At 36.7% G+C, this 26,081-nt stretch overlaps 1 protein-coding gene across 1 annotated transcript in view; it reads right to left on the bottom strand.

The window, feature by feature from the left end:
• Window positions 1–12,754: 12,754 nt before the first annotated feature.
• CDH2 (cadherin 2) overlaps window positions 12,755–26,081 on the bottom strand; it is a 213,869-nt gene continuing 200,542 nt past the window's right edge. The window contains 2 exon segments of the mRNA NM_001287156.1: window positions 12,755–14,148; window positions 24,545–24,709. Of these exon segments, the coding sequence (NP_001274085.1) occupies window positions 13,942–14,148; window positions 24,545–24,709 (372 nt within the window). The 3' untranslated portion in view covers window positions 12,755–13,941.

Raw genomic sequence — 26,081 nt, 5'->3', positions numbered from 1 at the left:
AGATCTTAAAAGCTCTCATCAAAAGAAAAAAATTGTGATTATGTATAGTGATAGATATTAAGTAAATGTAATCACTTCACAATATGTATCTGTATCAAATTACTACATTGTATACCTAAAACTCATGTGATTTTATATGTCAATTATATCCCAATTAAAAAAGAAGTCATACTTACAATAAATTATTTGGTAAAAATAAAAACAACAAGCAAACAAATCCTGGACCAAATGGACAAACTAATAGTTCTATATCTGCCCATCTTTCTGGATTGTGACATCAGTACATTCTGGGAGAGCCAAGTACTAGCTTTCAGTACATAAAAGAGATATATATTTGAGGCTTCCATCTAAGTAGCATCTTTTTGATGATACATCCACTTTTCCAAGTTTTTAATTTAATATTTTAAGCCTAACATTTATACAGTCCCTTATAGTTTGTAATGTATCTTCACATTGATTATCTCACTTGTCATTCTTCACCTGTGCTGAGTGATTTAATAAACTGAGTGATATCAGCATTAGGGTCTTTTAAAGAATGTAGTCATGATTAACAAAAAGCAGTTTGATATATTTGCTTCTATGCCCTGTAATCCAGTTATTAAAGTTTAGTGTTTCATTATGACCTAATTTTTAAAAGATTCCTATAAATGCAGTCAAAGGCTTTAAGAGGAATAGTACTATTAATAAGGGGAATATTAGAAAGTAGATTTAGAATTAGGTGAGCCAAGCTAAAATGGATGATTCTGCTCACATAGCTGAGTTATTAAGTCTGCATTTTTCATGCCCAAGTCCACAAGGAAAATCTCCAAAGTAATAAAGTTTGATCTCTCTGGGATCTACCACTTCCAGGCAATTGAATCAAGTTTTAGAATTCCTGTAGTTCCAAGTTTCCTGGATATACTTGGGTGTTCTTCTAGAGCTGATGATTAAGGAAACAACATTGACAGGTGTTAAAGCATTCTGATCATTGAGGATCTGGAATCATGCACTGTTACTTCAACAAGCTTCACCATTAGGGCCAAATACACTACATAAAACACATTTAATACTGCTTTCAATAACGGCCAAAGAATTTAAAACACAAAATGCAAAACTAACAGAACTTTTCTTCAACTTTAGGAAGGAAAATGAAGTCTCCTATAAAGTAAGTGTATATACATTGAATGCATGGAAAGAATATGTGTTACAGAACTGTAAAGTTCTTATAAAAATTCTGACTGAACCTTGACAGTTTTGAAAAAGTAAGAAATGACACTAACTTAAAGTGGAAAAGCTTCTTGAGAATGAGAACATTTTCTTCTTCTGTAAATTATAAAAGGACGTATGAGTATGGAGATAAATGTGACTGCGTCTTAATAGCAACAGATAAAAGTAGCTAACTTTTCCAGAATGTTTACTAGATCCCAGGTCACAGGCATTGCCCTGCGCTGTACCCTAATTTACAGTCAAGGACACTGACAGATCAAACAAATTGTCAGACACTATGCAGCCATTTAGGGGTAGAAGGGGAATCTGGACCCAGAGAGAATCAGTCTGTGCCTTCCGGTAAACTTCAGTTGCTCCTCAGGGCACTTGGGGTTGCCGTCGTGTTATGGGAGGCCAGGAGTTAGTATATTGGAAAAACAAACCAGCTATGTAGGATAAAGAAACAGAATAAAAGATTCATCTTTCTTCGTGGAGAAGAAAATGAGTCTTTGCTAGCAGACTAAATGTTCCCCTAGAGCCTGGAAATGTTCTTTTGATTCCCCAAAATTGTTCAGCTTACAACTAGAAAATGAAATGTTTGGGCCAGAGATGGCAGGTGGGTCTCGTTGCATGTATGAATGAGAGACTGTGGGTAGTGGCAGAGAGCAGAGAGATGCTTGGGGTAGCTTTCTGGATCCTGGGTCAGCAGAGCACAGAGCCGGCTGCCTGGGACTTAGGAGAGACTGATGAGTAAGAATGCTAAGAATGTGCCAGTCATGGTGTCAGCAGTGAGAAAAAAGGACTAAGTCTAAGAAATTATTAAAGGAAAAAAAAAAAGAGAATTCCTTTTCATCCTAGCGTCTTTGATTCTCTTCCATCCCACATGTGTCCTTGCTAATTTGCTTAGTGTTTCACAGGCTACGTAAAATATATGGTTGATCTTGAAAATGTTGGTTGAACTACTCTGAAAGTTTAACTTAAATATGTAAATTAACATATTCGACTGTCTTGACATCTAAGAATTGGCGACGATATATGGTTCACTTGAATGTAAAAATGATACTGTTTGACAGAACAGCTTTCTCCTTTCTTCAGCCGGCCCTGTGATTATTCACTCCGTGCCTGCTGCGGCCAGGTGGTAGAGAGAAGTATGAGTTGAGGAGCCTGAGAGTTGGGCTTAAGTCTCAGCTCTGTCACTGACCAACTGAGGGTCAGTGGACAAGCCACATGACTTCAGCTATGGCCTCTCCATCTGAAGGAACTGGGTAAAATGAAAGCAATCTCACCCTTAATACATATTTCAGACTCAAAGACACCAATGCTAAGTTTTATTGCTGTTACTGTTACTGTTACTGTTATTTCACTGTGAAATTTCCACACAATTATAAAGGCACTGAACCACCTGGGTGGGAGTCACTCATCGTATGATGCTCCTTGATCTTAGAATTGTTCAATTGTGGAGGGAAGCGATAAGTCCATTAGAAGGGATGAAATAGGATAATTATTGGAAAGATTAAATGAATAGGCCAAGTGAATAGAACAGAATCTTCGCATATAAAAAGAACTCAGTATTATTGAAATCTATCCACATTGTTGAATGTGTATGCATGTATGGGTTTATTTGATCCTGGCAGTACTTTTAGTTCATATGGCCTATGAAGCCATGTTCTCTTCAAATACAAAAGAAATCAACTTCAATTTATAATGTTCATAATGGGGTCTGGAAAACAGGGCATTGATTTGGTTTGAATTACTCTGAAGTTTCCAGAGATCCTAGTGCACTGACACGAGCTAAGTGCAGAAAGTGGAAAAACTCTGGGGCAAAGGGAAGAAGCTTTTTTTTCAGTCTGTGGTTGTTGATGCCTTTATTGATACTTAACAATCAAGATGGAGTTGACACAGATAGGAAAAATATCTAATGAAACAAAAAAAAACATTATACAGTGTATAAAAGAATTTAAATTAGAAAATATTCTTATCCAACACCGTCATATTTCTCCTCTGACCTCAGCTGTTACCACAGTAAATGTCTTTACCACAAATACCCTATTAGAAAAAGGCAAAAAACTCTAAAATTTTGCCATGTAAACTAACTTTCCCAAAAGGCAGAAACTGAAAAAAATAAACTATTGCTGACAAATGTCTATATAATGATGAATAAGCCAAAAGTAAACATTCTTAAACTTGAGGTTTCTTTTTCCAAGTATGCTATTTACAGAGAAGAATCAAGAAACAAATTACTGAAGCTGACAGCCACTTAGTAATTAAGTTCACTATACATCCCCAAACATGTAGATCCTTTTAAGAATCATTCTTGACATCAGCATGTTCAAACCTTAAAAAACGAATAAGTGAATCCAATATCTTAATTATATATTGGTTTAGAGCAATGGAATACCTCAAAAATAGCTGTCCACCATCATGTTTCTGATTCAGAAAAAATGTTTTTCTTTGAGACTTGCTCCACCCCACCCCAACCCCATCTAAGAGTAGACACTGAAAATAATCAGTATCACAACTCTTATGTGTACCTGTTTTCCTAAAGCAATCTGTAGAGAGTAAATATATTCTCCCAACTTTAACCTGTACAGCAAATCATTTGTTGTAAGAGAAATTAAGGGAATCTAAATTACTTTGCATGTACAAATAATCCCCCCCGCCCCAAACTCATTTTAGCTGCTGAAGCATTCAGTATCTCTTCTTCCATTCACTGAACCCTTCATCAGACTGGCTAATACACGGAAAAAAATAGGAGCTTGTATTATTAATCTTGCCAAAGTGCTTATAATCAATTAAAATTAGTACCTATTAATAAGACTGAATTTGCCGCATCAAGAAAAAGAAAGAGAAATAAATGGTCTTGCTGTTCTCCTTTCAAATGTCTTCTTAACAAGAATCAATCAAATGATATTTCTCTAAGAAGGAGGGGTTTTGTTTGCTTGTTTGTTGTTGCACACATGGTAAAATACCACCAGGTATTTTATATTTATTTTACATCATTATCACTCTGAGTTCAGGATAATATGAATCTTTTAGCTTAGGTCTTCCAGTTTTTCCTTAAATATGAAAATGATACTTTTATTCTCCTAATGAGGAAAAATAATATAGTGGATTTTAAATAAACAACTGTAAAGCCAAGAGGTAAATGAGAAGGCAAAGAAACCTGTCTTTTTAGTATCTTTTTCTATTCTTTATGTCATTGAGGTCTATTTACATGCTGGTAGCTGGGAGATACCCCGAAAAGCAATGTGAACGATTACTAAGAATGACTTCTCACATGCCTAGTTCACTGAGGTCACTCTAAAAACATATGAATGGAGATTACTGGGTGCAATAACAGTGAATTGCAAAAACCAAATCATTGTGAAGATTGATGTTTTAGTCAGTCCTCTGGTATAGTGCCTGATTGAAAATGGCAGTGAAATAAAAAATTTAAATTAATATGCTGTTTACAAAGATATAAAAGGCAAAATTATCCAAAAGTCTTCAATAAAGAGATGGATCAAGTTTCCTCAGGCAAATGCTAAAAAGAGAAAAAGAAAGACAGGCATGGCTATACAGATATTAATTAATATTCAACAAAATGAATTTTAGAGCCAAAAGCACTAGAAGTTGCCAAACAAGATATTTCCCATTGATAAAAGCTACAATCCAAACTTGAGGATAGAACAGTTTTAGGCACATACCAATATGGCCTAGCAATACTAATCCAAAACACTAGTGAGATGTTAGTAAACCTCTCTTAGGAAATGATAAATCAAAAAGAAGTAAAACACCAATTATTTGAAAAACAAAAGTTACAGAGATAGAAAAATGTGTGTCTTATAAGCAAGTGAATAAAGATTCTATATCAATAAATAAAAAGCTAGTTCTTTTAACAGAGCAATAAACACTTTTAACTGGTCTGAAGAAAAAGGAAAAAAGCAAAATGAAAAAAAGAAATATAAGTTCTACAATGGATATTTAAAATACTGTATGTAATGTTCTATCAATAAATTTTTTATTTTATTTTTTTAAAAGATTTTTTTTTATTCACGAGAGACAGAGAGAGAGAGAGAGAGAGATGCAGAGACACAGGCAGAGGGAGAAGCAGGCTCCATGCAGGGTGCCCGACGTGGGACTTGATCCCGGGTCTCTAGGATCACACCATGGGCTGAAGCTATAAATTTTTTAGAAGCTACTGAAAATGGACAATTTTTCAGGAATATGTAAATTGTGAAAAGTGTCTTAAAAAAACCCATAAAGCTTGAATACACCAATTCCCATTGCAGAAAACCTATCACCACAATGTAAAATTGTAGGAAAATTCTAACAAATTTTTATGAATAAATAATCCCAGTTTATATAAACAATTTGAACACAGAAAAAATGGCAGTCTTCCTAATTTTTTATTTGAGGCTAGCATAAGTCTCAGACTAAAACTGACCAAGAACATAAAAAAAACCCTGAAAAATACAAGAAAATCACATATGAATTACAATTCCTAAGTAAAATGGCAACAAATCAAATCCATCAGCCAATTAAAGGTCTAACATTATGATCACAATCAAGTGGGATTTATTTCTGAGATGCAGTGGTGGTTCAATATTTGCATATCAATTAATACGATATATCACATAAGGGGAAAAATAAAAACCATATGATCATTTCAATAGGTGCAGAAAAAGCATTTGACAAAATACAACATCCATTCATAATAAAAGCCTCAAAAAATAGGTCGAGGGGACATACGTCAACATAATAAAGACCGTATATGAAAAACCACCAGCGAACATCAGACTCGATGAAAAACTGCTTTTCCCCTATGATAAGGATATCCACTCTCACCACTTTTCTTGAACATAGTACTAGAAGTCGTAGCCACACGAGCAAAAGGGGGAAGAAAAAAAGATATCCAAATTGGTAAGGAAGAAATAAAACTCACTTTATGCAGATGCTATGATAGTATATATAGAAAACCCTAAAAATTCACCAAAAAACTACTAAAATTGGTAAATGAATATAGTAAGGTCAGAGGATACAAAACCAATGTGCAAAAATCTGTTGCATTTCTATACACTAAAAATGAATAGCAAAAAGAGACATTAAGAAAACACTCACAACTGCACCAAAAGTAATAAAATAGCTAGGAACAAACAATGAAGGAGGTGAAAGACCTGCATTCTGAAAACTATAACCATTAATGAAAGAAACTGACGATGACACAAACAAATGGAAAGATATTCCCTATTCATGGATTAGAAGACTAATATTATTAAAATGTCCACACTACCCAAATCAATCTACAAATTTAATGCAATCTCTATCAAAATACCAACAGAATTTTTTGCAGAACTAAAACAAACAGTCCTAAAATTTGTATGGAACCGCAAAAGACCCTGAAGAGCCAAAGCAGTCTTGAATAGGAACAAAACTGAAAGTATCACACTACCAGGTGTTAAGATATATCACAAAGCTGTAGTAATCAATAGCACAAAAATATACATGTAGATCAAGGGAACAGAATAGAGAGTCCAGAAGTAAACCCACAATTATATGGTCAATTAATCTCAATGAAGGAGGCCAGAAAATGCCATGGAAAAAAGGAGTCTCTTCAAAAAATGCTGTTGAGAAAAATGGATAGCTACATCCAAAAAAAATGAAACTGCATCACCTTTTAACAACATACACAAAAATAAACCTAAAATGGATTAAGAACCTAAATGTGAGACCTGAAACCATGGAAGAAAGCACAGGTAGGACTTTCTCTGACATCAGCCATAGCAACATTTTCTGTATATGTTTCTTGAGGCAAGGGAAACAAAAACAAAAACTTTGGGGACTACACTGAAATTAAAAACTTCTGCACAGAAAAGGAAATAACCAACAAAACTAAAAGACAACCTATTGAAGGATAGAAGATATTTGCAAATAACTTATCTGATAGAGTTGGTATCCAAAATATATAAAGAACTTACACAACTCAACACACACACACAAAATAATCTAATTAAAAATGGGCGGAAGACATGAATAGAAATTTTTCCAAAGAAGACACACAGATGGTCAACAGACACATGATAAGATGCTCACACCTCACACCTGTCAGAATGGCTAAAATAAACACAAGACAAGTGTTGGCAAGGATGTAGAGAAAAAGGAATCCTTGTGCACTGTAGGTGGGAATGTAAACTGGTGCAGCCACTATAGAAAACAGTATGTAGTTTCCTCAAAAGATTAAAAATAGAAGTACCATATGATCCAGTAATTCCACTATTGGGTATTTTTCCAAATATGAAAACACTAATTCGAAAAGATACATGCACCTCTATGTTTATAGCAGCATTATTTACAATAGCCAAATTATAGAAGCAATGGAAGTGTCTATCCATAGATAAGTGAACAAAGAAGATGCGGTACACACACACAGACACACACACACACACACACACACACACAGAGGAATATTACTCAGCCATAAAAAGAAGGAAACCTTGACATTTGCAACGACAAGGATGGACCTACACAGTATTATGCTAAGTGAAATAAGTCAAGGAAAGACAAATACCATATGTTTTCACTCATATATAGAATTAAGGAAAACAAATAAACAAAGAAGAGACAAACCAAGAAACAGACTCTTAACAATAGAGAACAAACTAGTAGTTACCAGAGGGGAGGGAGGGAGGGAGATGGGTAAATAAGTAAAGGGGATTAAGAGGACGCTTATCATGATGAACATTGGGTAATGTATAGAATTGTTGAGTCACTATATTGTACACCTGAAACTAATAAAACACTGTATGTTAACTATACTGGAGTTAAACTTTTTAAAAAAAATTTACAAAAGGAATATTATGACCAAGCAGGGTTTATTCTTTTTTTTTTTTAATTTTTATTTATTTATTTATGAGAGACACACAGAGAGAGAGAGAGAGAGAGAGAGAAGCAGAGACACAGGCAGATGGAGAAGCAGGCTCCATGCAAGGAGTCTGATGTGGGACTCGATCCCGGGTCTCCAGGATCACACCCTGGGCTGCAGGCGGCGCTAAACCGCTGCACCACCGGGGCCGCCCCAAGCAGGGTTTATTCTAAAAAAGTTTCATTCAATATTAGAAAATTGATGGCATACTTCACTATTATTAATAGGTTAATATATTATAATATCTGTAGATGAAGAAAACTTTTATAAAATTCAACACGTATATTCATAAAATCTCAAAATAATCCAGTTGTACCATGAAATATATTTTTATCTATTGTAGGCTTATATATAATGACAAAATATACAAAACCTTCCTCTAATAGTGAGAAACAACAAAATGCTTATGATCACTACTGTTAACTATACAGAAAATGAATTGAGTATTAATCTTAGAGAAAACAGACTGTCATGATTTGCAGCATGATAATCTGTCAGGAAAATCTAAGAGAATCACCAAAAAGCAATTATAACTAATATAGAAAATAAGACAAAAAGAAGATAAATACACAAAAGTGGATAAATTTCCAATACCACATTAAAAAAATTATTCAAGACAATGCTGTGAAATGTAGATTCCGCTCACTATAGCAATTAAAATCATAAAACAGTATAAGAAAATGTTTAAAGAAACCCTATGAAAGAATAAATGTGATCTGAAAAGTGAGAGATTCATATAATATTGGATGGGATAATACATGACTACTAACTTTTCATAACTTAATAAAATTTCCAATAAAATTTGTTACAGAACTTGGTATTTCTAAAATTTATGCACAAGAGGCAGGACCCGGATGGGTCAGTGGTTGAGTGTCTGCCTTTGCCTCAGGCTATGGTCCAGGGGTTCTGGGATAGAGTCCCTCATCAGGCTCTCCATGGGGGGGGGGGTCTGCTGTCTCTCTGCCTGTGTCTGTCTCTGCCTCTCTGTGTGTCTCTCATAAATAAATAAATTTAAAAATAAATAAAATAAAATTTAGGCACAAAAGACAATGTGGGAAAAGAATGTAGAAAATTTTTAGAAGAAAAGAATGGTGATATTCTAGAATAAGAGTTTAGTATTGTGTGGGAATTAAAGATCAATGGAACACAAACAATAAATGATCTAGAAACAAACATACACTTAGATGGGAATTGTGTGTATGATGAATGCGTTATTTCACATGATTGGGTTAAGGTTAGATTTTTTTAACAAGTGATGTTTAGAAAAGAGATACGTATCTAGAATTTTTTTTAAATATTAGATTTCTACCTCATACAAAGGAATTTCTAGGTGAATTAAAAAGTCAAATGCAAAACAACAAAAAACCAGAAAATGTAGGATAATAACTATAATTTAGAGGCAGGAAGACCTTCTCAAAAATCTACAGTTGAAAATACTGAGAATAAACAACGTAAAACAAAAATTTCAGTAGGTAAAAACACCATAGACAAATTTACAAGACTAGCAAAAGACCAGGAAAAAAGAACGCATACAACAAGTTCTTAGTAATTAATTGGAAAAGCCAAGTATTTAATAGGGAAATAAAAATAGGCAGTTTAAAGAAACACAAATAGCTAATATACATAAGGAAAAAAACCACCATTATTTCTCATTAGTAATCAGGCAACTCATAATTAGCCTAAGCTATCTCTTGTGGCTCATCATATTGGTAGAATTTTCAAAATGCATAATGTCCACGATTGTTGAGGATGAAGATCTATAGGTTTTTGTGCACAGTGTTGATGGAGTGTCAATTGGTTTAGTCTGTATTAGGACTACTTGACTGTGCTGCATTAAAATGCAAAATGTACATATTTTATCAGGGAAAAAAAACATTGCACAAAGATTTTAGCACTTTGTACACATTTTTTTTCGGGGGGAGGGACGCAGGATTGTTGCTGAAGAGATCCAAATCACTAGGAACTACCTAGTGAAACATGTTTCTGGATGAGATTCATAAACCACTTTCACAAATATAGTTTTCAAGGCTTTATTACATCACACAGTGACAGTCATTTCAAAGTACTTGAAACTCATACTGTTGCCTAACTCAAAGACTACTTTCCAAAGAAAAGGAATAAGGCCTTGGCTAGATTGTCTTACATTTTGTGGTTACTATTTTGAGCTGCAAAAACTCCTTTTGCCAAAGGAAGAAGTTGCTGGCTTTTAGAAAATCTCATCTACTTTTAGCTAAAAGTCAATTTGAAATAACATTAAAATACTTAAAATGTCGGCCATATTTAATTAATTTCTCTCCACATTTTTTAATCCAGCAATTCCATCTGCAAGGGTCTCATTTAGAGAAATACCCCATGCAAAGAGATATGTCAAAGAATGGTAGTTGTAGCATTGTTTTCAGTAGTAAAAAACCTTGGAAAAACCAAATTACTTAGGAAATGGTTAAGTTAACCGTATGTCCATATTAAGGAATACTGTATAGCAAGTGGTAAGACTGATATAGATATGTATCTATACTAATATGGTAAAATTTCCAAAGCAAGTTACAGGAAATATGTAACATATGATCCCACTTTCATGAAAACCAAACAAAATAGAATCTTAATGGAATGTGTGTATAGAATATTGGAAAAGACTAGAAATTACACAATAAAGAGCTGATAAAAGTTACTTCTGTGTAGCAAGGTAGGGGCAGAGCTTCCACTTTTTATTGGTTTCCTTTTGGTTTGTTTTGAAAAGTGTTTTCAGAAAGGAAATAGAGTCATGTATTACTTCTAGCAGAAAGGGGAACTTTTGAAAAATACTGTTTATATTTACTGATTGTGCATGTATAGAATGCTTATTATTAATGATTAAGGTTTATATATATTAGATATGACCTATGACTGTATGTCAACAATAAGTAAATAGTTGGGAGAGTGTTTGTTTACCTAAATGATGCAAATTTAAGTTCTGTGTTTGAATTTAAAAAAATAGTCTTTCATTCATTTGGATATATAGCAGCACAGTGGCACAGACTAAGAATACATTTTTTTTTCGATAAGAATACATTTTTATTTATTTTTATTTTTTTTTTTAATTTTATTTTTTATTTTTTTTTATTGGTGTTCAATTTACTAACATACAGAATAACACCCAGTGCCCGTCACCCATTCACTCCCACCCCCCGCCCTCCTCCCCTTCTACCACCCCTAGTTCGTTTCCCAGAGTTAGCAGTCTTTACGTTCTGTCTCCCTTTCTGATATTTCCCACACATTTCTTCTCCCTTCCCTTATTTTCCCTTTCACTATTATTTATATTCCCCAAATGAATGAGAACATATAATGTTTGTCCTTCTCCGACTGACTTACTTCACTCAGCATAATACCCTCCAGTTCCATCCATGTTGAAGCAAATGGTGGGTATTTGTCATTTCTAATAGCTGAGTAATATTCCATTGTATACATAAACCACATCTTCTTTATCCATTCATCTTTCGTTGGACACCGAGGCTCCTTCCACAGTTTGGCTATCGTGGCCAAAGAATACATTTTTAAACAGACTATTCCAATTAGCAAATTCCAAACAGAAATTCCCAGAGGCAACCTGGGCATTTTTTTTTTTAACCTGGGCATTTAATGATTAGAAAAGTAACAAGAAAGTATTGCTTACAGAGTGAATCAATAGAAAAGTGAATTTCCCTAATATAAAATAACCTTTATGTTAAGCAAAAAGACACAGAGCTTAGAGGAGGTATATTGTATAAATGTTTTTCAAAATGTACAGTATAAGAAAATACAGTGTAATAATCATCACAAAGCAAATAGAGAATAGTGAAACTTTGGTCTCTTAAAATTCACTTATGAATCATAATAGGATGCATTGATAATTTTACAAGATTTAGTAAGATCACTTCCTTTGTTTGTTCTCTGTGTGAGTCTCTATCTAGAGCTACTATTGTTCTGTATACTCAACATTTGCTAAGAGTCGACCTTAAGTGTTCTGATCAAACACACACACACATACACACACACACACACACACACATAAAGGTAACTATGTCAGGTGATAGATTAATTAAGTTGATAGTGGAAATCATTTTACAATGTATACATATATCAAATCATCGTGGTGTGGATCTAAATATAAATTTTATTTATCAATTATACCTCAAAGAAGCCAGAAAAAAAGTCAAGTCAACAAACAGAAGTACCAGAGGATAGTTCACTAAATACAGAAAATGGCTTCAGTGATTTCCCCAAGATACTAGGTGCCCAGTGCAGTTTTCAGGGCCAGTCCTATAACTTTTTACCAAGGTTTTCCATGTCCTGATGCTTTAATGGGAAAAGCCCATTAGTGTCAGTGTAATCATGAGCTTGAGCAGAAAGGAATGAGAGCATAAGTGATATTAAGAAGTATACAAAGTTCACTGACATTACAAACGTCATTTATATACCACCATCAGCATCATCTCTTCCTGATGTTTTTCTTCTGCGATGGTTAGATCTGCGGTGACTCTCTGTTGCTCACTGGACACGGCTGCCATGCTAAGGGTTTCGATGGTGAGGAGTGCAAGAACAAATACATACTTTTGTAAAACTGTTGTTCTCAACAAAACGTCAATACTTAGGATTTTCACAACATGTAAAGTAGCTCAAGTAGAAAAGAAAAAGTTCAAACCAGTCACCAGATCCAAAATTAGCATTTTATTCAGAACGCTGGGGTCAGAGGTGTATCATTTATATTCTGGTACACAATACAGAGGCAAAGCTGCTGTCAGAAGTCTCTCCCGTTTAAAAGCTTGTTTTTTTTTCATTTTTTTTTTAAAAACACACACTTAGTAGTGCCTCCAGTATCAGGCCACCCCTTTCTTTTCTTTCCTTTTTTTTTTTTTTTTGGTACAAATTATGTAAAACATTTGTGCTAAGAACTTTTCTCCCTCCCCAAACAAAAAAGAAAATAAAAAATAAAAAAAATTAAAAAATTAAAAATTGAGTATTCTAACTACAGCTCAACAATTGAATCAAATGTCACTTTGTTTTGTAAATACTTTATCCATAACGAAAGATATAAACATGCAAAAAACCTGAATCCATAGTCCAAATAATACATACACATGTTCTGAAGTTTCTGCACTTCTCCATAGACTATGCCAATAAAACATTATGTACACATACCATTTTTACAGTGAAGTGGAAAAAATACAGTAAATAAAAAAGTGTACATGGATTAAGACCAAAATGTATCTAACATTCTAGTTTATGAAAAAATTCAATTTTGCTACAAATTGGTGATATGAAAACTCCCTTTATTTGCAACCAGCTGCGTAAGTTTTAAGATTTTAGTGAAAAAAAAAAAAAACTAAAGTCTAAAACTAGAAGTAATGTACATTTTCCAATCTCATGGTCTCATCCCCCAAGGTAATAAAATCGCTCCATGAGTTTTTGTTTTTTTGTTTAATTCTGTGTTTTAATAAAAGCAAATGCAATGTAACAAAAGCGTATTGAAGCATATCATGGTTTAACTTACTGCTCCCACCACAAAATATTTTGTCTTTTACTTATCGTTTCAGAAATCAGTACCATTAAAGCCTTAAACATAAAACTAATTCCAATCTGAAAAAGGTACAAAAAGGCACATAAAATCCCAGTGCTTCTGTACTGTAAAATTCAAGTGTAACTGAGCTCAGTGTTTTTCCAAACAGTATTGGATCACTGATATTCCCTCTGAGCCCAAATTGGTTTGCAGCCTATGCCAAAGCCTCCAGCAAGCACTGTGCTAGTAGACTACAAAGTTAAAGCCTAGCTTCTGAATGCTTTTTGGGAATATCAGTTGAAATTGTTTGTACTTGTCCAAAAAACCAAGTTCACCCTGAAGTTCAGTCATCACCTCCACCATACATGTCAGCAAGTTTCTTGAACCGTGGCCCCCAGTCGTTCAGGTAGTCATAGTCCTGCTCGCCACCACTACTTGAAGAATTAAGGGAGCTCAAAGACCCAGCGGTAGAGCCACTGCCTTCGTAGTCAAAGACTAAGAGGGAGTCATATGGTGGAGCTGTGGGATCATTGTCAGCAGCTTTAAGGCCCTACAATTTGGAAAGACAAAGAAAGAATGTAGAGAGGGTTATAATTTGCAAACCACAGGCAGATCCTAGGGGTTCCATGGGATCAAACACTTGTTTATTCATTTCCACCTGCAGACCACAACATTTTCAACCTACAGAAACTGGGGTTATCACCATGTTTGAAAGTTAGACAAAAACTACCATGCCTTTCTTCTGCAGGAAAGAACCCTAAGGAGCCTAGCTCAGTGAGGCCAAGACATACAATGGGAGGAGATTTAATTGGAGAAATGTGCTTGACAGGTGGTAGACATGAATGGCCAGCTACTTGAAGCTGAGGAAGAAAGATCTTGAAGTCTGGCAACGCATCTGCATAAAGGTGAACCTTTTTTTTTTTTTTTTTTTTTTTTTTGCTTTGGAGCTTGAAAAAGAAAAGTAAATGTGAAGACATAATATTTTATGAAACAAAATGGCAGCAGCTTGACTTCCATCGAAAACGAGAGAAAAGCACACACTACCAGTTTTCAAACCATCCCAAAAAGTCTCTCTTACCAACCATCCTAACCTTTTAATTAAACACCACATTTCCTCATGTGTGGTTGCACTACGTGTATAACCCAGAAAAGCCAGTGTAAAATAAAATCAGGCACGTCTTCAGAAAATGATTTCAATGTACAAAACATAAATAATTTTAGAAAGGATTTTATTTATCATATTTATAGAATAAGCTACCAGGCAATTTTGCTAAGACTGAAAAATCACAAATTACAATTTCTCAGAAGTCGTAATTCCTTTCTGTGGTAGACCATGTTACTGTCCTCAATGATTCATTATCCTTTCCTTGTAGGTGGATCACATGCCCACACTACCACAAGTACCTCTCTGCAGCCAAAGTTTACTCCCTAAACCCACTGTCAGACTTGGCTACGGGCTGGCTTTGGCCAACACAACGTAAGCGGCAATGTAGAGCAGACTCTGTAAGACCTCTGTCTGATGGGTTTCCACCAGGTCCTTCTGGCCCCCTCTCCCAGAAGAATGGCCTGCCCCACCTGAGAGTTTTTCTCCTGCTTGGATCCTGAAAGACAGAAGACATGAGGACCCAGCCACTGCTGGCCCACAGTGAACACAGAATTCGGACAAGACGTAAACCTTTGTTATTATAAGCCAACAATACCTGGGAGTTGTCTGTTACTGTAGCCTTAGCCGGTAAAAGTCAAACAATGCACCTTCATTCTTTTTGTTTGTGTTTGTTTACTCAATTCAAGACATATTGATTGAGTATGTATATTATTATGTATTCTGCTTGGTGGTGGTGGGGACACAGCTGTGAAGAAGCTAGATCCAGGACCTGTCCTCATGGAGGTTATATTCAAATGTTAGCACGCTCCCTTTTGCCTTTTCCCTACAAAATCTAGCAACTGCAAATGTAAGCAACTGGTGATTCTTTAATTTAGCACAGTCTAACTTGGGTCCTCACAAGAACTGGACCCAAGAAAGATCGGAGGGGAAATCAAGAAAATAAAGAAAATCTCGATAAGGAGAATAGGTATCTGAAGATAAATGCAGGTTTCCCGGGCTATCCGAAAGTGCAGCAATGATGAAGATGAAACCTTCCAAAAGCTGAAACAGCAGAATGCAAAGAACCAATCACCATTCAATTGTATAGGACATTTTCTGAGCATTTCCAGACCTAAAAAATAATGCCTCTTAGCCTCTCCCGGTGCCTTAGGACACATGTTGCTGACAGATGCACACGATAAATGGAGATGCAGCAGAGATGCTTGCAGACAGTTCCAAGCCATGGAGCTGAGGGTAGTTCCGGGGAAGGAGCTGGGTGGGGAGGGGTGCTCTCGCTAACTGGGGTGCATGCTGCCTCTCTAACAGCCCCCTACAAAACAACGCTGTACTCTATGTTTCACTTTTCACCGTTTTTCATAAAAGCGAAACTCCTCTTTGGATTTCTTTCGGTTAGTGAAAACAGGTACTGATGTCGGCCTTCCACAGAAAGGAAGTGGCGAAAGCAAATGTTTGAAAAGCAGGGCGCACTTGTATTAAGTTTTCAGTATGACCTTAAGTAAGACTGTTTTCTATGCAAAGAACAGAGACAACGGCCAAGGTCACGATGTTCAGGTCATCTGCTTGTATCATAATTCAAAATTTAAATAGACATACATGCAGAGCCCTGCCCAGTCTTTATTGGGTCAGCACCGAACTGGAAATATGAAAAAGTTAAGACAAATTAGTTCTAAAGATTCATGGCAGGGCGTCGAGTGTGTCTGGATTCAGTGGAGAGGAAGCAATGGCCTGTGTTTACTCTGACATAGGGATGAACAAGGGAAGCTCTCTGGTCTTTACTGATGTGTAAAAGGGCTTCAGGCCCTTCATTGCATGCTTAAGCCACCTAATTCAAGGCCTTAGAATAAGCATAACACTACTGGTAATCTAGTTCAGTACTCATGATGGAGATTCTAAAATATATCCATTTCTTCTATATTGCTTTTAGTTCCTGCCCTGGTTTTTGGATCATCCTTGTCATTTTTAAAAAAGATTTTATTTATTTATTCATGAGAGACACACAGAGAGAGGCAGAGACATAGGCAGAGGGAGAAGCAGGCTCCCTGTGGGAAATCTGACACGGGACTTGATTCCAGGACCCAGGGATCATGACCTGAGCTGAAGGCAGCTGCTCAACTGCTGAGCCACCCAGGTGTCCCTTTCCTGGTCATTTTTGAATTTGTTGCTTCCCTCCCTTCCCTCTCCCTGCCTCTGGAGGTTAAGGACATGCAGTCCATTAGAGATCACTCTGCTATACCAGAACACTGCACACTGTCTCAGGTTTTAATGATTATAAAAGATCAAAAAAAAAAGTCCCTGAACTTTTCAAGAATTCTTACGCAAGTCACCTTTCTAGGCTGAAAGTTAAGTATCCTAAGTCCCCTCCACTCGGAATAGCACCGATTTTTATCTGAGAATAAAAGATGACTCTTATGGAAGAGGTATTATATAAATTCTGGGTACTATTTTGGTAATTCTAAAAAGATCACAGTCAAGTTCTAGGAGACTGAAAATGACAGGCACACAACCAGAGTGAATATGCGGAAGAAATCCGGTGGGCCACGTACCCATCTGCTCCTCCCTTATGGGATTCCTTTATTCTTAGGTGTGGACACCATTTCACATGAAGTGTAATGTACTGTTGTCAAATCCACAAACTGACTGCATGTGTTTCTCTTTTTCCACCTGAGTTTGACTACATCTAGAAGAGTATGTGCCCGTTTCGCCGTTCCTGGAGGGGTAGATCTTGAACTCTGGATGAATCTGAACTATTTTCTATAGTTTGAGGTGTCTGTAAAATGAAAAAGCCTGTGGCCCTGGCTGAATTCTTGCTGAGCTTGTATTTATAGACTTCTGATCCTATGCTTTATGGATAAAGATATGCTTTTATAGGAGCTATAAAAACCCACATTCTTCAGTGAGGGAACACATGAGGGATATAAGAGGAAAGAGGGCCTATTGATTCCCTTACAGTCTGTCTTCTCTTAGCTCAATGCCACTTGCGTCAGTTCAGGCCCTCTTTATATCCTGCCTGGACCACAGCAAAAGCCTCTCTAACTGGTCTCCTGGTCACCGGTACTATTCCTGCTTCTTTCCTACAAACTACTAGTGGTTCTTCTCTCAGACATTATTTGAAGTTGCTCACCCAAGTAAAACTCTCCGTCATTGCTCTCCGTCACCTTTTGCAATGTTCCCCAAATAAGGGAGGGGTTCCACTGGGGGTGTGCAAGATGATTTTTATTGGTGCATGAGCACTTTAAGAAAATTACCTTTATTAAAAAATTAAATTAAAAATTGATTAAAGGTTTAAGTGAGGGTGCCTGGGTGGCTCAGCTGGTTCAGTGCTGCCTTCAGCTCAGGTCATGATCACGGGGGCCTGGGATTGAGCCCCACATTGGGCTCTCTGCTCAGTGAAAAGTCTGCTTCTCTCTCTCTCTGCCTCTCCCTGCCACTTGTGCACATGTGCTCTTTCTCCCAAATAAATAAATAAATAAAATCTTAAAAAAAGTAAAAGTTTAAGTGAATAGAAGAGGTGTGTGGACATGGAAAAAAACTAGGAGTTACTCAAATGCCTGACGTTTGGGTAACTACAGGATTAAGTTAAAACTCTTTAGCAGAGCATTCAGTGAATGTGGACAACATGTTCATGCACCTTTTCCATCTTAGCTGTTCTCAACTCCAGTAACCACAGCTAAATTATTCACCAAAATCCCCCCAAATCTAAAAATGTCATGTTTTTGTGTACCCTATGTTATTTGCACATTCTGTTCCTGCTAAAATGTGATTTCCTTTGTTTGAAACTTCCCCATTCATAATTTTTCATTTGACTGATATCCATCCATCCATCCATCATTTAAAGCCCATTAAACATGTCACTTCCACTGCAAGAATTTTCCCCCCAATCATGACTGTGGGTTATTCCCATGGTCCCTTTTACTTTTATTGCCATGTTTTGGTTACACTAGATTGTGACATGCTTTTCTGCCAAGGATGTTTATATTCATTTCATATCCTGCTGTTTACCACAGTGCCTGACATCCAGCAGGCACCTTAGAAGGTATGCCTTGGTACTGCTGTCTTGGGCTTATGAAGTTTTCACCTCATCACCTTATTCATATTTATATATGCTCCTTTTAGAAGAAGCTAGGATTTAAGTTTAAAATATATGTGGACATAAAAGTCCAGATTCATATTATAGCAGAATTCTGCGACTTAACGCCAACATTGCTAGGTACCTTTCTGAGAACTTCATTTTACTTAAAGCAAATTTTTTGGAGGGAGAGGATTTTGTTTTATTTACAATTAGGTGTTCTTTCTGAAAGTAACTTGTACTAATAACTATATGATACTGATAATAATTAAGAGATTTTATTATGTGATGGGCACTATACTTATGTGGATTATCTCATTTAGTTCTTACGGATATCTTAAGAGAGGATTTTATTATTATCCTCATTTTATACAAACATACGAAAACTTGGAAATCCAAGAGGTTAAATCCAAAGACCTTGACTTTGTACAAGGTAACAGAACTATTAGGTGAGGCAGCTGGATTTGAACTCAAACAAATGCCCAACTACTGTAAGAAGCAGACAGAGATATTTTATTTTAAAGAGGATAAATAAATTTATTTAATATGAGAAAAAAAGGCAAAAGTTCTAAGCGTTAGCAGTTTTGTGCAAGTTATTTTAGAAGCACTTTCCCTAAGTTTTTAAATACCAGTCAAAAGTTGATCTTTTAACAGAAATATGTCCTTGGTTTTTATATTTCTGAGATAAAAAAAATATGTAAGATTAGTGAAATTATTGGAGGTATGCTAATATCTACAGTCAGGCTGAGATTAAATGAATTTGTTTCAACGTTTCACCCTCTGAAGGTCATACTTAAAAACCTCAAAATAGAATGAAATTCTGTAGTTGAAATTTAAAATGTGTGATTTGTTTTACTCTATCTACCAGGGTAGAAATATGTCAATATGTCATATTTTTGATATTCAAGGCAACATGCATTGATTATTTAAATAAACAAACTAGAAAAATGTTCTCATGAGGTTACTTATTCCTTACATTACAAAAACACTCCAATTATAATTACACCATACTATTCTTCCTTTGGAACATTCGGTACTGTGCTAAATCAAATAAGACCTGGGGATAAAGAAATCTGTTTGCATTTTACATGTACTTGTAAAATATGCTTGAATTCTTTCTAGGTGCCCTCAACTGTTTTAAAACTTTATATGTATTTATTTTTATCTGTCCAGTTATAGAAAGATATTAAGGAAGTCTTCATGGGCATCTTAGATGGAAGAATCTATATGGTGTATTTGAATGTTACCTGATTTAGGCCTTTTGACAGTTTCAATCCCCTGAATTGTTCCATAGACCTGACCATCTCATCCCTAGACCCTCATTTTAGTTTCTTCTGTGACAAAGGTAGGGAATTTGTAGTGTGAATGTTTGGTCTTCCATCTCGTCCACATTTCGCTATCTTACAATTACATTCTTCATCTGGAGAAACATTTCCAAATGTGATGCTTTGGTCCATTCATGTACTTGCCAAAGCAATGTTCCCCACACTGCCCCCCAGGACGTGTACCTCTTCCTCTGAAGGCAGAAGGGAACCCTGGGATAGGGGTTATGAAGGAAGGTGAGTCCTGGGTACGATGGGATGCCACTGGATGGTGCTTACTCTAAACTCTGTGTGCTTGACCTTTTTCGGGTCGGTAAAAATGAAGGAACAAACATCTAGAAAAAGAGGGAAGGGGATACTATGCAGAAAGGATAGCATGGGAACAGGTGCTGACATGGAATCACAAGCTGAGCCCAGGAGGTACAAGTAGATTCCCTCTCCTTGGTCTGTAAGATGCAAATTTGGGGTGGGGTAGGGGGCAGGGGAAGGGCACTGAAATGAAACTGTAAAGCCAAGAAAGGATTACATGTAATGGGCCTCCCATGTCTGGCAAAGGTAGGCTTTGGATACCAGAATGTTTACGTGGTACAAAGACTGTGCTTGCAGCATGGCAGGGAGTACACACAAAGAGAATCCAGATCTAATCTATTTTCTTTCTACATATTACTCGTTCAAATATGTACACACAGGAGATGTTCAATAGTTATTTGCTGAATGAATGATCCTAAACCAAGCTCCAGATCATTTCAAAATGAGCCATTTTTAGCGAATGCAGACAATTCCCAAATTATGAACTGACTGCATTCTAGAAGTTAATTTGCAAGTCAGTCGTTTGGCAGCAAGTTTTTCGTTTAAGTATTGAAACATGTTCGTTATGGTCTCAAGCTACTTTTTAGGCTGTGTACTTTTTAGGCTGAGTACTGTTCTAGGAAAAGGAAATTGCAAATGGAAATTGTGACTGTAACTCTTTCTTCTGTGGCATTGGAGGTGCTGGGTAACTGAATCTTATTAATTAGATACGCTTCTCTACCTACTGAAGAAAATCCAGTCTCTGTAGAAAAGATGAGTGTGCACACACAAACACACAGCATACACTAAAACCACAACTTAGAACCAACCAATATCCTCATTTTCTTTATTATCAGCTCCAGTAGAATAAAGGCCCCAGACTTGGGCCCTGATGAATCCTAATCAACTGCAAGGTGGGTGATGCTCATTGTTTGATGATGCCCTATACACCTGCCACCGTACTTGGATTCCTTAAGGCAACAACATCTGAGAGCTAGATCACATACTAGATGCTGAGGTTACTCAAAGATGAACAAGAAATTGTCCCCATGCTGGAGAGAAGGTCCATGCTCACATAGGAGAGAGAAACATTGACAGTCACACTTCCATGGCCAGGGCTATCATGCAGGAAGTGTCTTGTTAACCTTTCCCAGGGGGATCAAAGAAGGCCTCACAGAGAAGGCAATGTTTGAGGTGAATCTGAAGGCTAAGTGGGTGTTTCACTGATGGTTAAGAAGCTTTGCAGCAGTTACATTACAGTCAAAACTGGATACTTTTGAGGAACTGCAAATAGTTCAGTGGGGCTGCATCAATGGAAGGAAATGTCATAGGGGAAGAGGGCAGGAGTCAGATTAGGACTACAATCTTATACATGACATTAAATGCTTCAACCTTGTCACTGAGAAAAGAATAATGCTGTAGATGGAATGGAATAACAAGCAGGAACATTCAGTTAAGTATCTGTTGAATTACACTGAAGCTAAAATTCTTGCTTTAAGAAAGTCCAGCTCCTGCACCTCCATTCAAATGATTCATTATATCTCGAAATCCAACAACCACAAGAATAACTGAACAATTTCTCATGACAACAAATGTGAAATGAGAAGTTAAATTATCAGGCACTCTTAAATATTGAGAAAAATCTAGTCATAGATATAAATTCCTGCAAATCCCCTAACCAGGTCACTATACATATAACTGGTAAAGTCAGGGCATATTTTTGTAGATAAAGGAGTTATGGCACTCTGTTGTTTGGCCTTCCATCTGCTTTCAAATCATGACTAAAACAAATTAACCTATTACCTGTTTAACAGAAGTGAATGTGTATGTTCAGAAACTAGCATGCATGTCAGGAATAGACAGTAATGAAGCATCGTAAAGGGAGATAAATACTTGAAGCTTGTTTCAAAAGATTTTTTTTTTACAAACTATAACTGCATCTAAAAACCTAGACTACTCTCTTTCACCATACACAAAGATAAACTCAAAATGGATGAAAGATCTAAATGTGAGACAAGATTCCATCAAAATCCTAGAGGAGAACACAGGCAACACCTTTTTGAACTCAGCCACAGTAACTTCTTGCAAGATACATCCACGAAGGCAAAAGAAACAAAAGCAAAAATGAACTATTGGGACTTCATCAAGATAAGAAGCTTTTGCACAGCAAAGGATACAGTCAACAAAACTCAAAGACGACCTACAGAATTCGAGAAGATATTTGCAAATGACATATCAGATAAAGGGCTAGTTTCCAAGATCTATAAAGAACTCATTAAACTCAACACCAAAGAAACAAACAATCCAATCATGAAATGGGCAAAAGACATGAAGAGAAATCTCACAGAGGAAGACATAGACAGGGCCAACAAGCACATGAGAAAATGCTCTGCATCACTTGCCATCAGGGAAATACAAATCAAAACCACAATGAGATACCACCTCACACCAGTGAGAATGGGGAAAATTAACAAGGCAGGAAACCACAAATGTTGGAGAGGATGCGGAGAAAAGGGAATCCTCCTGCACTGTTGGTGGGAATGTGAACTGGTGCAGCCACTCTGAAAAACTGTGTGGAGGTTCCTCAAAGAGTTCAAAATAGACCTGCCCTACGACCCAGCAATTGCACTGTTGGGGATTTACCCCAGAGATTCAGATGCAATGAAACGCCGGGACACCTGCACCCCAATGTTTATAGCAGCAATGTCCACAATAGCCAAACTGTGGAAGGAGCCTCGGTGTCCATCGAAAGATGAATGGATAAAGAAGATGTGGTCTATGTATACAATGGAATATCACTCAGCCATTAGAAACGACAAATACCCACCATTTGCTTCGACGTGGATGGAACTGGAGGGTATTATGCTGAGTGGAGTAAGTCAATCGGAGAAGGACAAACATTATTATGTTCTCATTCATTTGGGGAATATAAATAATAGTGAAAGGGAATATAAGGGAAGGGAGAAGAAATGTGTGGGAAATATCAGAAAGGGAGACAGAACATAAAGACTCCTAACTCTGGGAAATGAACTAGGGGTGGTGGAAGGGGAGGAGGGCGGGGGGTGGGGGTGATTGGATGACGGGCACTGAGGGGGGCACTTGACGGGATGAGCAGGGTGTTATTCTGTATGTTGGTAAATTGAACACCAATAAAAATAAATTTATTATAAAAAAAAACAAAAAAAAAAACCTAAAGTAGATTGATTATGTATATAGAATATATGACTCCAAGGAACCCCAGGAAATTAGACTCTTATCAGCATATGATGGAAGGTGATGTAGAAAGAAGTATCCCACCTTGTAATGCATTGAAACCTATTCTGATCTTAGAGACACTGAGTGGTAGGACATGGCCAGAGAATGCGAGTCCTGCCATATAGTCACAATCGACATCAGTATGTATTGCTGTCTTATGCTTAACACTAAAAATTCAAAAGGAGGATTGCAGTAAAACTATAGGAATGATCAAAAGAAACAGCACAAACCGTTTTACTTCAAAATGTAAGTATTAAATGTAGCAGAACTCGTGGTCAGTAATGAAATAAAAGAATGCCATAATAATTTTGACAGTGGAAATCATATCTGTTATATTCAACAGAGAATTAGCTGCCTCTTACAGAAGCTCTTAAAACTCCTCAACTAGACAAGTATTTAAATCACTTACATAATATTTAATTTAGCTCCTCTTCCTACTAATCTCAATTGATGGAACTCTCTAGTCGGTGGGCAGGCACTGAATTCTCAACATTTGTGGGATTCAAAGTATTCAGTGTGAGGAAAATGAAAATGAACTATTATTACATTCATCAGTGCTAATAAATGAAATCAGAATGCACTATAATATTGTTAGTCTATTTATTACTTGTAATCTGGGGAAAAAAGCCTTTTGGAGATAGTGTGACTAATACCGATAATGTATATGAATGTCATTTACAAATACAGAATATTAATTAATTGATAGATCTGTTTTTTGGCCCATCAAACCAATTATATCTGTTCTCTGCTATTAGAGCCACATTAGCTTTAACATGAAAATAAGCTCAAGAAAATCAAGGGTGTTTTCACCAATGATATCACTGTATTCCAAGCAATTTGTGGTCTATGTACAGCAAACCATTAGCATAAAGTAAACATCCTTATAAAGAGAGGGAGCTAGTCTTTTCACCTCATTAATGAAGTCCCCGATGTCCCCAGGGTGCGGGGCTGCAGATCGGACCGGGTACTGGGGTTCGGCGTGGATGGGTCTCTCATCCAATCGTCGGATTCCTACAGGCTTGATGGCATCAGGTTCCACGGTATCAGGCTGCTGGAGCTGGCTCAAGTCATAATCCTGCAAAAGACAAAATCAAAAACCCATGGTAGATGGGCATAAAGATGGAAATTACAACCTTTGTTTTTAAACACATACCCAGAATGCATAGAAATGAGTGAAATTTAACATAATGGAAAAGTTGCCACCATGAGTTTTTCATGTTATGATTAAATATTTCTTTCACACAGCTCTTTCTTCTGTGCTTTTCATTTCTACAGTCTGTGCTCCATCTGCTTTCCTATGTTTCTCATCAGTTTCCAATGGAAAACAGCAGTGAGATGAGGCCCCACTATAAAATGACTAAAATGCCTAGAAGATGGAGTTGTACCATAGAAACAAAGGTACTAACTTAATGTGGAGTTGGGAACCTACTACCGTAACTTGGAGTGTCCTAGCGTATTAGGTATCTCAAGCTGAAGGAATTAAAAACAAACAGCAGAGGATGAAAGCCACTCTAACTCCCCTCACCCTTGCCCTTCTTCCTTGAAACAGGTCATAAAACTCCCATGTGAAAGGTCCCCTCCTTGTAGTGGGAGAAGAAAACACATCCTTAACATCTGAGACAGGGACTTAGGGGCCACAAAATCTGTACCAACAAACCTTGTTAAACTAACCTTTACATCCCTAATTACTTCTCCACCATTTACTAGTTCTTGCCCAAACCTTTGGTCTTGACAATTCTTAGAAATTTCTTATTTCTTTGTCTAAAAGGCATAAAAGCTTCCCACTGTGGACACTTCTTTGGGTCTTCATTCTCTTGTGAGGCTCCCATGGACATGTAAAAGTTTAATAAGATGTGTATGTTTTTCCCCTGTTCATCTGTCTTTGTTAGTTTAATTTTCAGATCCAGCCAGGGACCCCAGGCAGGTCAAGGAAGACCTTTTCTTTTCCTACAATGTCTTTAATATTAAAAAAAAAAAGAAAAAGACACAGATGTGTTTTCCTTTTCTTTAAAGTAGGGCTTGAGTTCACCAAGGTTTCAAAGCCAATCTCTATTCCTCCCTCCCTTCAGGGGTCTGGAGTTGGCAAACTATGGTCTGTGAGCCTCTTGGGACCCATATCCTATTTTTCTCAAAGAACGGCTTTTACATCTGTAAAGGATTATTTAAAACAACAATAGGAATGAAGAATATGCCGCACAAACTACATATAGTCTACAAAGCCTTACAATTAGGCTTTTCACAGAAGAAATTTGCCAGTCTCTGGCCCCATGGCACACGGCAAGGAGGAGTGGTTTCCTCTCCAATACAGCCCAATGGGAATATCCTAGAAAAATAGCTTGTCCACTTTCAGATAGGTAGAGTCAAACTTGTGAAGGATGCTCTTGGCACAGGCCGGGCCCTCGGAACTATTTTCAGCTTTAACATCAGCCAGATGCTAAAGTGAGACA

This window comes from Canis lupus, chromosome 7 (assembly GCF_011100685.1).
Source record: "Canis lupus familiaris isolate Mischka breed German Shepherd chromosome 7, alternate assembly UU_Cfam_GSD_1.0, whole genome shotgun sequence".
Taxonomy (NCBI): domain Eukaryota; kingdom Metazoa; phylum Chordata; class Mammalia; order Carnivora; family Canidae; genus Canis; species Canis lupus.
The sequence above is the reverse complement of the archived record's forward strand: the minus strand, read 5'-3'. Positions and strand labels throughout refer to the sequence as shown.